Source organism: Myxine glutinosa, chromosome 3 (assembly GCF_964187855.1).
Source record: "Myxine glutinosa chromosome 3, kmMyxGlut1.1, whole genome shotgun sequence".
Taxonomy (NCBI): Eukaryota; Metazoa; Chordata; class Myxini; order Myxiniformes; family Myxinidae; genus Myxine; species Myxine glutinosa.
In genome coordinates, this window is record NC_136263.1 from 121,745,506 (window position 1) to 121,762,190 (window position 16,685).

At 47.0% G+C, this 16,685-nt stretch overlaps 1 protein-coding gene across 1 annotated transcript in view; it reads left to right on the forward strand.

The window, feature by feature from the left end:
- The window catches only part of ECHDC3 (enoyl-CoA hydratase domain containing 3), a 228,646-nt gene that overhangs the window by 140,239 nt on the left and 71,722 nt on the right, over positions 1 to 16,685 (forward strand). Inside the window, exon 3 of the mRNA XM_068110161.2 lies at positions 12,825 to 12,922. Coding sequence (XP_067966262.1) covers positions 12,825 to 12,922 — 98 coding nt within the window. The remainder of the gene's footprint in view (positions 1 to 12,824; positions 12,923 to 16,685) is intronic.

Genomic DNA, 16,685 nt, shown 5'->3' on the forward strand with positions numbered 1-16,685 from the left:
GAAAGAAGTCTCTAAGAATGCCAGAATGTCATCACGGGACTTACAGGTAGCTCTTGCCACTGTTGATGTCAAAGTGCACGAGTCTTCCATTAGAAAGAGGCTGCACAAATTTGATCTAAATGGGAGGTGTGCCAGGAGGAAACCTTTGCTGTCCAGAAAGAACATCAGGGCAAGACTAAAGTTTGCCAATGAACACCTCGGCAAAGACAAGCACTTCTGGAACAATGTGCTCTGGACAGATGAGTCAAACGTAGAGCTATTTGGCCACAGTACCAGAAGACATGTTTGGCGAAAACCAAATACAGCATTTGGCCACCAGAACCTGATACCAACTGTAAAGTATGGTGGTGGAAATATTATGGTTTGGGGCAGCTTTGCTGCATCAGGGCCTGAGCAGTTCACCATCATAGAATCCACTATGAATTCTTCATTGTACCAGAGGGTGCTTGAGGATAATGTGAGGCCATCTGTCGGAAAGTTGAAGCTCAACCGAAGGTGGACCTTGCAACATGACAATGACCCTAAACATACCAGTAAATCCACCAAGGAATGGCTGAAAAGAAAGAAATGGAGGGTTCTGGAATTGCCAAGTCAAAGCCCGGATCTAAATCCCATCGAGATGTTGAGGGGGGATTTGAAACGAGCTGTGCATGCAAGAAACCCTTCAAACATCGCACAGCTGAAATAATTCTGCATGGAGGAGTGGGCAAAAATTTCTCCCAGTCGATGTTAGAGACTGGTAGACGGTTTTAAGAAGCGCCTACTTGAGGTTGTTTCTGCCAAAGGGGGTAATACCACCTATTAGAGCCAAGGGTGTACTTACTTTTTCCACATGCGAAATTTGCATTTATGTTTATTTAAATTATACAATAGACTACAAAATGTAAATGTTTCATGTTATTTGATATATTGTATCACCTTTATCGATCAATATTGTTGAAATGAAGATCAAATAGCTGTATGTTGAAATATGTTGAAAAAGTCAAAACTTTACATGGGGTATCCTTACTTTTTGACGTGACTGTACATTGGGACTCGCCTTGTGCCAATATCTGCTAATGTCAAAGCTTAGAAAAACTCGTGGAGATGGAGGACAATCTTGGCGTAAACCACTCTTAACGATGGGTGAAGGTGCATCCTTCATTTGCCTTTCTGATGGTGCATAGTACTTTATGGCCTAAGGCATTTTGAGATATAATCGAAAGCAATGAAGAAGATTCTGGCATGATTAGTACACGGGATATGATTACTACACGGAATATGATTAGTACATGGGGCATGATTAGTACACCGAGCATGATTAGTACACCGAGCATGATTAGTACACGGGATATAATTACTACACAAAATATGATTAGTACATGGGGCATGATTAGTACACAGCTATGATTAATATACTGAGCATGATTAGTACACTGAGCATAATTAGTACATGGGCATGATAAGTACACCGAGCATGATTAGCACAACGAGCATAATTAGTACACCGAGCATGATTAGTACACGGGATATGATTAATACACCAAGCATGATTAGTACACCGAGCATGATTAGTACACCGAGCATGAATAGTACACCGAGCATGATTAGTACACGGGATATGATTAGTACACGGGGCATGATTAGTACACCAAGCATGATTATTACACAGCTATGATTAATATACTGAGCATGATTAGTACACTGAGCATAATTAGTACATGGGCATGATTAGTACACCGAGCATGATTAGCACACCGAGCATGATTAGTACACCGAGCATGATTAGTACACGGGATATGATTAATACACCAAGCATGATTAGTACACCGAGCATGATTAGCACACCGAGCATGATTAGTACACCAAGCATGATTAGTACACCGAGCATGATTAGTACTCAGCTATGATTAATATACTGAGCATGATTAGTACACTGAGCATGATTAGTACACGGGATATGATTAGTACACCAAGCATGATTAGTACACCGAGCATGATTCGTGCACCGAGCATGATTAGTACACCGAGCATGATTCGTACACGGGATATGATTACTCCACGAAATATGATTAGTACACGGGGCATGATTAGTACACCGAGCATGATTATTACACAGCCATGATTAATACACTGAGCATATTTAGTACACTGAACATAATTAGTACATGGGCATGATTAGTACACCGAGCATGATTAGCACACCAAGCATGATTAGTACACCAAGCATGATTCGTACACCGAGCATAATTAGTACACGGGATATGAATACTACACGAAATATGATTAGTACACGGGGCATGATTAGTACACCGAGCATGATTAGTACAGGGGATATGATTACTACACGAAATATGATTCGTACTCGGGGCATGATTAGTACACCGAGCATGATTAGCACACCGAGCATGATTAGTACACCAAGCATGATTAGTACACGGAGCATGATTAGTACACCAAGCATGATTAGTACACCGAGCATGATTAGTACACCGAGCATGATTAGTACACAGTTATGATTAGTACACAGTTATGATTAGTACACAGTTATGATTAGTACACCGAGCATGATTAGCGCACCGAGCATGATTAGTACACGGGGCATGATTAGTATACCGAGCATGATTAGTACAGTTATGATTAATACACTGTTATGATTAGTACACTGAGCATGATTAGTGCACCAAGCACGATTCGTACACAGTTATGATTAGTACACCAAGCATGATTAGTATACAGTTATGATTAGTACACCGATCATGATTAGTACACAGCTATGATTAATACACTGAGCATGATTAGTACACTGTTATGATTAATACACAGTTATGATTAGTACACAGTTATGATTAGTATACAGTAATTATTAGTGCACCGAACATGATCAGTACACCGAGCATGATTGGTACATAGTTATGATTAATACACCGAGCATGATTAGTACACCGATCATGATTAGCACACAGTTATGATTAGTACACCGAGCATGATTAAGACACAGTTATGATCAATACACATTTATGATTAGTACACCGAGCATGATTAGTACACTGAGCATGATTAGTGCACCAAGCATGATTTGTACACAGTTATGATTAGTACACCAAGCATGATGAGTACACAGTTATGATTAGTACACCGAGCATGATTAGTACACAGCTATGATTAATACACTGAGCATGATTAGTACACTGTTATGATTAATACACAGTTATGATTAGTATACAGTAATTATTAGTACACGGTTATGATTCATACACCGAGCATGATTGGTACACCGAGCATGATTGGTACACCGAGCATGATTAGTACACCGATCATGATTAGTACACAGTTATGATTAGTACACCGAGCATGATTAAGACACAGTTATGATCAATACACAGTTATGATTAGTACACATTAATGATTAATACACAGTTATGATTTGTACACAGTTATGATTAGTGCACCGAACATGATCAGTACACCGAGCATGATTAGTACATAGTTATGATTAATACACCGAGCATGATTAGTACACCGATCATGATTAGCACACAGTTATGATTAGTACACCGAGCATGATTAAGACACAGTTATGATCAATACACATTTATGATTAGTACACCGAGCATGATTAGTACACAGTTATGATTAATACACAGTTATGATTAGTACACAGTCATGATTAATACACAGTTATGATTAGTGCACAGTTATGACTCGTACACCGAGCATGATTAGTACACAGCTATGATTTATACACTGAGCATGATTAGTACACTGTTATGATTAATACACAGTTATGATTAGTATACAGTAATTATTAGTACACGGTTATGATTCGTACACCGAGCATGATTGGTACACCGAGCATGATTGGTACACCGAGCATGATTAGTACACCGATCATGATTAGTACACAGTTATGATTAGTACACCGAGCATGATTAAGACACAGTCATGATCAATACACAGTTATGATTAGTACACATTATTGATTAATACACAGTTATGATTAGTGCACCGAACATGATCAGTACACCGAGCATGATTAGTACATAGTTATGATTAATACACCGAGCATGATTAGTACACCGATCATGATTAGCACACAGTTATGATTAGTACACCGAGCATGATTAAGACACAGTTATGATCAATACACATTTATGATTAGTACACCGAGCATGATTAGTACACATTTATGATTAATACACAGTTATGATTAGTACACAGTCATGATTAATACACAGTTATGATTAGTACACAGTTATGACTCATACACCGAGCATGATTAGTACACCGATCATGATTAGTACACAGTTATGATTAGTACACCGAGCATGATTAAGACACAGTTATGATCAATACACAGTTATGATTAGTACACAGTAATGATTAATACACAGTTATGATTAGTACACAGTTATGATTAGTATACCGAGCATGATTAGTACACCGAGCATGATTAGTACACAGTTATGATTAATACACCGAGCATGATTAGTACACAGTTAGGATTAGTACACAGTTATGATTAGTACACAGTTATGATTAGTACACAGTTATGATTAGTACACAGTTATGATTAATACACAGTTATGATTAGTACACAGTCATGATTAATACACAGTTATGATTAGTACACAGTTATGATTAGTTTACCGAGCATGATTAAGACACAGTTATGATCAATACACGGTTATGATTAATACACAGTTCTGATTAGTACACAGTTATGATTAGTCCACCGGGCATGATTAGTACACAGTTATGATTAATACACATTTATGATTAGTACACCGAGCATGATTAGTACACAGTTATGATTAGTACACAGTTATGATTAATACACAGTTATGATTAGTACACGGGTATGATTCGATTTGTGATTCCAACCCAAGTTAGGCAGCTCAAAGTTAAGTGCACATATACCCCAAATCTATCCTACCAGTCCCATATAATGACATAATTAGTAAGATTTTTTTTTTCATTTACTAAGAAATTGTACATACCTATATATTAAAAAATAAAAAGATGATCTCTCTAAGACGAATAATCATAATATTAATTGTATTTATAATAGCACCTTTTGCCAATTGGTGCTTTTGATTTTATGAAGAATACTTCATGAATGTCCCTCAAATGTAGGATGAGGTTTGGGGAGGAATGGAATACACAAAGATGGAGAGGATGGGAGAAAGTACATGGTTGGAGTGGTTTCAATTGGAGTGCTGTTAATTTTACAGAAAGCATTTCAATAAAGGATGTTCTTAATAAAATGAACTATGTTAATTATATTTAATGATTGTCAAAATGTGGGAAACGTACAATATTAACAAACAATAAGGGAAACTGATTCAATGAGTTCTTTCTCAGAAAAATAACTTTCAGCCATTGGAGCTCTTAAAGTTCTTCCCATTAACATTCCGATGGGGGTGTTCTGGGGATGCCCTGCACTTTCAAGAAAGGAATTACACCATCAGCATGTGTACACTCTAAAATAACACAATCGATCACACAACCTTACCCGATTTGAAATCCACATGAATGGGACATTTTCAAAATGCATTGGCCATTCGGTTTGCGGACACCTGTAGCAAAGCGTATTCCTGTGATTGCATTGTGGGGAGAAAATGTTTCATCGGAGACACATTCCATGTTCAGCATGTGTGAAGATTTTGAAATTGAAGAAAGAAACCCAAAAATACAACCTTGTTGAGATTGTTTCAGGACAAAGAATCAAGTTTTGACTACAGAGTGGTCTTCAGATGGGACTAAGCAAGACACTTGTTCCAGGCTTTGTTATATCCTTCAAAGGAAGGAGAAGGAGGAGGAAGAAGAGGTGAAGGGTGGGGGGGATTGCTCCTTTGGTCTGAAATTATGGGTAAGAGATCGTTTTAGGTGAACTATAGCTGGGAGGTTCTCAATCTCTCTTTTGGAGGATAAAGGGGAGATTGCTCAGGTGGGAAGAGGTTGAGTGTAAGAGACAGTTTTAGCTAGAGGTTCCAGGTGGGGGTTTTGGGGGTTGTACACCACCTCTTTTTTAATATTGTGGTGCATGCATCCCGAATAGTCCGAATTTAAGGTCGATTTGTTGCACAGATATAGATATCCAGATATTCCCTATTATAGAGAGTTGCACAACTCGAGGCAAAACATGTACAATTTAAATTCTATGGAAAATTTCCATAGATGTTCTATAGAACCTGTTTAAAGAAAATCTATAGTATTTTAGGACCAAACCCTGTAGAACCATCCCATATAATTTTTCCATAGAAAGTTTGTAAAAATTCCATAGAAATAGAATCGCTTGTAAAAGTCGATATTTTCTTCAGAATTTCGAAAGAATTTGGTCTTAAAGTACAATAGAATTTCTATAGAACGTCGATAGAAATGTTATATATAATTTGTATGGAACAGTTCTGCAGAATTTGGTGTTAAATATTTTTGTTGTTGCGCTTTAAAGGACACTATTATATATCCTAACTTGTGGGGTCGGCCGGGGGAAGCTTGGCCCAAGTCTTTCACGAACAGGCCTGGCCAGGCCTAACATTCACCTAAGTTAGGGCAGGAATTTGGAATTTGGCCATGGTGCCGGAGATACTCGCCTACTCTTTGCGAAGGACATCATGGGATCTTTAACATCCACCAACCCATGCTGGCAGACAGGACTCCCAGTTTAACGTCCATCCGAGGGACGGCACATGCATTGGGGAATCACTTCCCTGTGAAATACCAAACTGACAGTTTCGAGCCGGGTCGGGGTTCGAACCCAGGCGAGAGAGATTGGAGGCGAGTGTGCGTACCTCTAGGTCATCCTGTCAGCCTAATAACTATAGAAGTTCTATGGACAGGTTCTATAGAACGTCTATAGAAATTTTATACAGAATTTCTATGGAACATTTCTGTAGAATTTGGTCCGAAAGTACTACAGAAAATTTCTATAGACAGATTATATAGATATTGTACAGAAATTTTACATACAATTTCTATGGAACATTTCTATAAAATTTGGTCCGAAAGTACTACAGAAAATTTCTATAGACAGATTATATAGATATTGCACAGAAATTTTACATACAATTTCTATGGAACATTTCTATAGAATTTGGTCCTAAAGTACTACAGAAAATTTCTATAGACAGATTATATAGATATTGCACAGAAATTTTACATAGAATTTCAATGGAACATTTCTATAGAATATGGTCCTAAAGTACTACAGAACGTTTATACAGACAGGTTATATAAAGCATCTGTAAAATTCTAGAGAACACCTATTCTCAGCAGAGATATAGAGACATTTCAGTGGATCTTGCATTGAACGTCTAACGAATTTTATGGAACAACCAACCTCTCTCCAGAGTTCTATAGAATCCACAGGTTCCATAAAAATTCGATTGAGTTCTGTATATATTATACTGTGGTGCTGTGCACACACGACTCGATTGACAGAGAGGTAGGCCACAACGCATGGATACAACAAGTCTTTATTAAGAGCTCGCACTTCAGCACTGAGCGGGCTCGAGCTTAGAGCCCGCATATATGTCCCGAGGCCACGCCTTGCCCCTGGGCGTGGCCGATCGGCCGAAAGGCGGGGCATGCATTTCAGTTCCCCGCCTGGACGCTCGCGCCACCCACTGGTGCGCGGAATTATTGTCCCTTGTGCCCGCCACACGTGCCCCCCCAGAAATCCCGTGCACCTGAAGGGTGAGCTTGCGGGGAAGCCGGATGACCCGGCCGAAACGCCCCCTGGCGATGCGTGTAGGGCTGGGGGGTAGCGGGACGGCGGGCTGGGGGGTGCCGGGGGTCTGACCGCCGGGGGGCGGCCTCGACGCAGAGGCAGAGCTGCTTGCGGGGGGTGGTCCAGATCGATGAAAGCGCTCGCACAGGCCATTGGCCTGGGGGTGGTAGGCCGTGGTGCGGTGCAGTTTGACGCCGAGCCCTTACGCCACTGCGCCCTAGAGCTCCGAGGTGAACTGGGGGCCGCGGTCGGACGAGATGTCCGAGGGGGCGCCGAACCGGGCAGCCCAAGTGGCGATGAAGGCTTGCGCCACATCCGCCACAGACGTCGCCGCCAATGGCACGGCCTCCGGCCACCGTGTGGTGTGCTCCACCATGGTGAGGAGGTGGGTGAACCCCCGCGACGGGGGCAGAGGTCCCACCAAGTCGACGTGGACGTGGTCGAACCGACGCTCGGGCACCGTAAACAGGGCCAACGGGGCCTGCGTGTGGCGGTGGGCCTTTGCGCGCTGGCACGCGAGGCACGTCCTGGCACAGTCGCGGACGTCCTTCCTGAGGCCATGCCAGACAAACTTCGCCGCGACGAGCTTCTGGGAGGCCTTCGTGCCTGGGTGGGACAGGCCATGGATGGCGTCGAAAACTGGGCCCAGCCAGCGATGCACGATGGGGCGAGGCCGGCCGAGGGAGACGTCGCACAGGAGGGCCGCGCCCGTGACGTCGAAAGGCAGCTCGGTGATGCGGAGGCCCGTGATGGCGGTCCGCAAGGCCTGGAGGCCGGGGTCGGCTGTCTGGTCCTCTGCCATCCGGGCATAGTCGATCCCGAGGTGGACGGTGTGCGCGACGGACCGGGAAAGACAATCCGCCACCGGGTTGTCTTTACCCGCGATGTGACGGATGTCCGTCGTGTACTCGGACACGGCAGAGAGGTGACGCTGCTGCCGTGCCGACCATGGCTCGGCGACCTTGGCCATCGCGAACACAAGGGGCTTGTGGTCGACGAAAGCCGTGAACGGGCGGCCTTCGAGCAGATAGCGGAAGTGTCGGACCGCCAGGTGGAGCCCGAGCAGCTCGCGGTCGAAGGTGCTGTGGCGGCGTTCGTGCGGGCGAAGCTGCCGGCTAAAAAACGCCAGCGGCTGCCAAGCACCACGCACCCACTGCTCGTGCACCGCGCCCATCGCGTAGTCTGACGCGTCGGTGGTGAGGGCGATCGGTGCATCGGGCGCCGGGTGCGCCAGCATGGTGGCGTTGGCCAGGGCCAGCTTTGCGCCCGCAAATGCCGCAGCCATCGGCTCCGACCAGGCGATGTCACCTTTGCCCGGCTTGCCCCGGAGGGCCTCGTGCAGGGGGCGGAGGAGCTGGGCGACGTGGGGCATGAAGCGGTGGTAAAAATTTACCATGCCCAGGAACTCCTGGAGCCCCTTGATCGTGCGGGGGCACGGGAAATCCCTGACCGCCTCCACCTTGGCCGGTAAAGGGACGGCCCCGTGCCTGGTGATGCGGTGCCCCAAGAGGTCCATGGCGGCGACGCCGAAGCGGCACTTTGCGGGGTTGATGATCAGGCCATGCTGGCCCAGGCATTCGAAAAGCATGCGGAGGTGGAGCAGGTGCTCCTCCCGGGATGCGCTGGCGACTAGGATGTCGTCCAGGTATACATAGATGAAAGGTAAGTCACGCAAGATGCTATCCATGAGCCGTTGGAACACCTGGGCCGCATTCTTCAACCCAAAAGGCATTCACAGGAACTCAAAGAGGCCGAAAGGGGTGATGACGGCCGTCTTTGGGACATCGTCCGGTTGGACGGGGACCTGGTGGCAGCTCCGGATGAGGTCCACCTTGGAGAACACGGTCGTGTTTGCCAACCGGGCGGAAAAGTCCTGGATATATGGGACCGGGTAGCGGTCGGGGGTGGTGGCATCATTGAGCCGGCAGTAGTCACCGCATGGCCGCCATCCTCCGCCGGGCTTCGGCACAATGTGCAGAGGAGAAGCCCAAGCGCTGTTGGAGCGCCGTATGATTCCCAGCCGCTCCAGCGTGGCGAACTCCGCTTTCGCTACGGCGAGCTTCGTGGGGTCGAGTCGGCGTGCCCGGGCGTAGACCGGCGGCCCAACTGTGGGGATATGGTGCTCCACCCCGTGTTTGACGGCCACCGCTGAGAAGGTGGGCCGCGTGAGGGCCGGGAAACTTGCGAGGAGGCGGGTAAACTCGTCCGCTGCCGGAAGCGTGCAGACTAACCTCGCCGGGATGGAACCTTTCAGCAAGCCGCTTGGCAAGCCGCTCGGTGAGCCGCTCAGCGAGCCGCTCAACGAGCCGCTCAGCGAACAAGCGAGCGAGCTGAAGGTTTCGGCCTGGACGAGATGTCTGCGCTTAACGTCGACCAACAGCCCATGCGCACATAGGAAGTCCGCGCCGAGCAGGGCCATTGGCACGCTGGTGGTAACGAACGACCATTGAAAACGCTGCCCTCCGAACCGCAGTGAGAGGCAACGCTTCCCGAATGTGCTGATGGGTATACCGTTGGCGGAAAGCAAAGCGGGGCCCTGGCCCGTGGCTTGCTTGTCGGATGTGGAGGCAGGGAGGACGCTTACCTGCGCTCCCGTGTCGCAAAGAAAACAGCGCCCGGACAAGGTGTCCGTGATGAACAGGAGGCTGCCGGAATGGCCGACGCTCATGGCCGCAAGTGAGCGCCGGCCCGACCCGTCAAAAGAACACGGCGGGCGGCACGTTTTAGCCTTGTGGCCGAACCTGGCATGGTAGTAGCACCAGGTTTGCTGTGGTGGCCCCTGCGGCGGCCATGCCGGCGGTGGTGGTGGTGGCGGCGGCGGTAGTGGGCGGGGTGTAGCAGCGGCCACGAGGGAAGCAGGGGGCGCTGTAGCCTCCGCGCCGGGATCCACTACTGTAGCACCGTACACCGACCGCGTGTCGCAGGCCTCGAAATACTTGTCGGCCTCTCCAGCCAGGGCGCGGGGTTCCATTATTTTGGAACTGGCCAGTGCGAGGCGCACCTGTACAGGTAGCTGGCGTAGGAAAAGTGCTCAGAATAAGAAATCCGGGCGCCGGTCTCCAAGCAGCGACAGCATGAAATCCATCTGGGCGGATGGGCGTGTGTCGCCGAGGGCGGGAAGGTCCAGGAGGCGGTTGGCACGTTCGACCTCTGTGAGCCTGAACGTGGCGAGGAGGAGATGTTTGAGCACCTCGTACTTGTGGTCGCCCGGCGGGCGCCGAAGGATGGACACAACGCGGGCGGCAGTGCCGGGCCCGAGGGCGGCGACCACATGGTAGTACCGGGTCTCGTCCGCCGTGATGCCCCGGAGCTGAAATTGAGCTTCGGCCTGCACAAACCAAACGTCGGCTTGCGCTTCCCAAAACTCCGGGAGGTTGATTGCGACGGCATTGGTAGCCATGGCGCGTTCGGGGGTCAGCAACGGCTGAACCAATCGGGGTCACCAGTGTGATGCTGTGCACACACGACTCGATTGCCAGAGAGGTAGGCCACAATGCATGAATCCAACAAGAGTCTTTATTAAGAGCTCGCACTTCAGCACTGGGCGGGCTCGAGCTTAGAGCCCGCATATATGTCCCGAGGCCACGCCTTGCCCCCGGGCGTAGATGATCGGCCGAAAGGCGGGGCATGCATTTCAGTTCCCCGCCTGGACGCTCGCGCCACCCACTGGTGCGCGGAATTATTGTCCCTTGTGCCCGCCACAAAACTGAACATTTTTGAGAGTTAAAATGATGATTTAATAATTTCTTTTAAATGACATGGTATGGAAAACGCATGTATTTCCGACATGGGTATAACATTCTGATGAAACAGTTAATCAGCAGCATTGCAGTAAGGTGAGGTTTAATTTACAAATGTTTTATTGAATCGCAGGATTTGCAGTGTTTTTTCTTATCAGGACTGCTGAAGACGGTTTGTTATGACCGAGAGATTGATTGTGTTTTTTTTTTACCTCTCCCACCCCCCACCCCCACCTCCCTTCCCACGCCTCCTCCCCCCACCCCCAAGCCCTCTCCCTCCCACAGATCTCCCGATGTCCCTGCTCTCAAATGTTGTGCTTGTGTGCTCACCCCTCTCTCCTCCCCCCATCTTGTCTTCCGCTCCCTTTATTTTGTCTAATGGGTCCGTTTGTTTTTTTGTCATTAATGTTAGCTCTTACACGAGCCTCGATGTTGTATACAAAAAAAAAAAAAAATTGTGGCTAGGTCGGAGAATGTCAACAAATGGACATCCTGAAGTCAATCTGACATGAGTTACCCCAAAAACATGAGAAAACAACGCAGCTTTCATGGATGGGGGTAGGGCTCCCTTGGTGTAGGCAGCATTTCAGTTCCATGTGTCAAACCTTCCAGCGTCATAAAAGAATTGACCACAGATTGTAGACTGGCATCACGAGTAGACAAGACCCAGCAGATTGACAGCTCCCTGAGTATCAATAGTGAGCTATTCAGGCTTGTATTGGCACTCCGAATGTAACACAATGCTTTTGGACAGGCTTTCTTTGTAGTAGTTGAGAATCTAAATCCTGAACCGTTGCCTGAACTTGGATTTGAATTGCTAACCAAATGGATGCTAACCCATTGTCATTACACCAACGCCATTTTATATGAATGTCGGGCTGAGTTCCGCTACCGTGTTGTTTACTGGGCTAGACCGGAAGGGTGGAGAATGACAATAAATTTTACTTTAAAATTGACTTAAGACAAGCTGTCACATTCACTTTGAGCAAAGTTTTCAACTTTTCCTAGGTTAATCGTAATGTTAGATCCAAGAGAATATTTTCTACTTGCATGATCTATCTTCCATAAAGTGGTGTGCAGGAAAACCAGCGGTCTAAATTATTGAAGTTTTACAGGTTTCATTACAGACTGTGGGTACGTAAGGATCATGAAAACCATATAGCAAAAAAACAATTATATGAGCCAAAAAGAACAGACAGGTAATAAAACCATCGAGCTTCTGCTGACGTTCCTTGATATGTTACATCTTGCTCCAGTATTGCAAAATTCCTGTCCTGCCTTGACCAATGCAACTTTGTGTCATTTACTCTCCTACCTGCCAGGTTATGCCGTTTATTCTTTTTCCTTTTTTCCTCCCTCTCATGCCCCCTCAGCAAATGGACCTGTATTTTGTGCGGGGCATGACCTAAAAGAACTACGACCAGAGTGTGGAAGGGATTTTCATGTGAAGGTCTTCAAGACCTGTTCTGAGGTGAGGATCACCCACAGTTCATTTTTACTTGGAATATTTTTTTTTATGACATGGAAACTTTGATATTGATATTGAATGAATCAACAAAGGATGGATGATGAAGAACAAGAAGACCACTCCTTTTTGCACCTTCAGATGCATATGGCTGCCAAAGCAGTTTCTTGGCTATTGGCCACAATCCCGGACGGGTCGCCGCTCCGATGTAGGATACTCGAATGGTTTCTTTCATCCCAGTAAGCTGGTACTCATTTAGCCGACCTTGGAATGATGACAGGCTGAGTCAACACACAGGAGCTCATGGCAGGAGCTTGAACACAAGACCCTGCGATCTCAAGGCAGCCACCTTAACCGTTAAGCCAACTCCAGGCTTGATGGAAGATAAATGTGCTGAAAATTATGGAGAGGGAACAGGTAGGCGATCAATATATATGGGAACAAATTTAGCAGATGGGGAGGATGAAATATTGTCAGTAGGTAGAGGGAGAGGACATAAGATGCGGGGGGTCGTGCCACGGGGTCCGGGGTCCGTTGAGGGGAACGAGCTTCTCCTGTAATTGTTTTTAAACAGTACAGTGAAACCCCTCATCGGCCCATCCTCAACGTTACATTTAAACCCAGAAGCTTTAAACCCAGAATTTAAACCCCATCTTGTCTTCTGCTCCCTCTTTTTGTGTGTTTTGTTTGTCTGGTTGATTTGTTTGTGAAATAAATGTTAGCTCTTTCACGAGCCTCGATTCAGTATACAAATTTTTTTTCTACCCCCGCTAATTTCGGTCCCCTTGTGTTTTATACCTCCCCCCCCCCCCTTCCCACGCCTCCTGCCCCCAAGCCCTCTCCCTCCCACACTTCTCCCTGCTCTCAAATGTTGTGGTTTGTGTGCTTCCCCTTCTCTCCCCATCTTGTTTTCCGCTCCCTCTTTTTGTGTGTTTTGTTTGTCTGGTTGATTTGTTTGTGAAATAAATGTTAGCTCTTTCACGAGCCTCGATTCAGTATACAAAAAAAAAAACAAAAAAAAAAAACCCAGAAGCTGATTTTGCTTTCTTGCCGGAAACAAAAAAAACATTTACTGCTGTTAATGGTGCAGTTTCAAACTTCACATAAAATGGTTCTTAACCAGAAATGTGTATTACACAGAAATGGGTTTGTATCCCCTTTGTCCAAAAAAAAATTATTAACCATCTTCTCACGTATTTTTTTTGCCAATATCAAGGAGAAATAATGTGCAAATTGACTCGATCGGTCCAAACGTCCCGCTATCTCCTTTATTTTCGATCACACAGCTAAATAAAAGTGACCATTTGTTTTTCTCGGTAAAAGATTCAGGTGAATGACAGGGATAAATAATAATTTTGGCCGTTTGTCTGGAGCATTCCATGATGCTTTGGACAATTGGACCGTACTGTATGTTCCATACTCTGCAACACGTACGGCATGCACAAACTTCAACTTGTATGATATTCATAGATTAAATACTTAATTTATTTACTTTTTATTACTTGCACTGTGAGCTAAAAAAACAAAGCTGCTGCTGTGATTTTGCTTTATTTATGAGCTCGTTGCTGCTGTAACTTAGGACCTTCATTAAAGAAAGTTCCTTAAAAAGTTATAAAAGAGAGAAATGGCGGGGCTGATGCTGGCTCTCAGACGCGCCTGCCTCTAGGGCCTAGGCTATCCTGCTAGCACTCAGGCAGAGAAGGCAATACAAATACTTCTTATACAGGATCTAAAACTCTTAGTGTTGCTGCCACACAAATCTCACATACAGGAGCATACATACGAATGGCACGAGACACAATAAAGATGAGACAAACATGGCCACTGAGCTTGGGAAAAGTGTCGTCACGCGAGACAAACATGGCCACTGAGCTTGGGGGAAGTGTCGTCACACGAGACAAACATGGCCACTGAGCTTGGGGGAAGTGTCGTCACTCGAGACAAACATGGCCACTGAGCTTGGGGGAAGTGTCGTCACACGAGACAAACATGGCCACTGAGCTTGGGGGAAGTGTCGTCACACGAGACAAACATGGCCACTGAGCTTGGGGGAAGTGTCGTCACTGGAGACAAACATGGCCATTGAGCTTGGGGGAAGTGTCGTCACTCGAGACAAACATAGCCACTGAGCTTGGGGGAAGTGTCGTCACACGAGACAAACATGGCCACTGAGCTTGGGGGAAGTGTCGTCACTGGAGACAAACATGGCCATTGAGCTTGGGGGAAGTGTCGTCACACGAGACAAACATGGCCACTGAGCTTGGGGTAAGTGTCGTCACACGAGACAAACATGGCCACTGAGCTTGGGGGAAGTGTCGTCACTGGAGACAAACATGGCCATTGAGCTTGGGAGAAGTGTCGTCACTGGAGACAAACATGGCCATTGAGCTTGGGAGAAGTGTCGTCACTCGAGACAAACATGGCCATTGAGCTTGGGAGAAGTGTCGTCACTCGAGACAAACATGGCCACTGAGCTTGGGGGAAGTGTCGTCACACGAGACAAACATGGCCACTGAGCTTGGGGGAAGTGTCGTCACACGAGACAAACATGGCCACTGAGCTTGGGGGAAGTGTCGTCACTGGAGACAAACATGGCCATTGAGCTTGGGGGAAGTGTCGTCACTCGAGACAAACATAGCCACTGAGCTTGGGGGAAGTGTCGTCACACGAGACAAACATGGCCACTGAGCTTGGGGGAAGTGTCGTCACTGGAGACAAACATGGCCATTGAGCTTGGGGGAAGTGTCGTCACACGAGACAAATATGGCCACTGAGCTTGGGGGAAGTGTCGTCACTCGAGACAAACATGGCCACTGAGCTTGGGGGAAGTGTCGTCACACGAGACAAACATGGCCACTGAGCTTGGGGGAAGTGTCGTCACTGGAGACAAACATGGCCATTGAGCTTGGGGGAAGTGTCGTCACTGGAGACAAACATGGCCATTGAGCTTGGGGGAAGTGTCGTCACACGAGACAAACATGGCCACTGAGCTTGGGGGAAGTGTCGTCACACGAGACAAACATGGCCACTGAGCTTGGGGGAAGTGTCGTCACTGGAGACAAACATGGCCATTGAGCTTGGGGGAAGTGTCGTCACACGAGACAAACATGGCCACTGAGCTTGGGGGAAGTGTCGTCACACGAGACAAACATGGCCACTGAGCTTGGGGGAAGTGTCGTCACTGGAGACAAACATGGCCATTGAGCTTGGGAGAAGTGTCGTCACTGGAGACAAACATGGCCATTGAGCTTGGGAGAAGTGTCGTCACTCGAGACAAACATGGCCATTGAGCTTGGGAGAAGTGTCGTCACTCGAGACAAACATGGCCACTGAGCTTGGGGGAAGTGTCGTCACACGAGACAAACATGGCCACTGAGCTTGGGGGAAGTGTCGTCACACGAGACAAACATGGCCACTGAGCTTGGGGGAAGTGTCGTCACTGGAGACAAACATGGCCATTGAGCTTGGGGGAAGTGTCGTCACTCGAGACAAACATAGCCACTGAGCTTGGGGGAAGTGTCGTCACACGAGACAAACATGGCCACTGAGCTTGGGGGAAGTGTCGTCACTGGAGACAAACATGGCCATTGAGCTTGGGGGAAGTGTCGTCACACGAGACAAATATGGCCACTGAGCTTGGGGGAAGTGTCGTCACTCGAGACAAACATGGCCACTGAGCTTGGGGGAAGTGTCGTCACACGAGACAAACATGGCCACTGAGCTTGGGGGAAGTGTCGTCACTGGAGACAAACATGGCCATTGAGCTTGG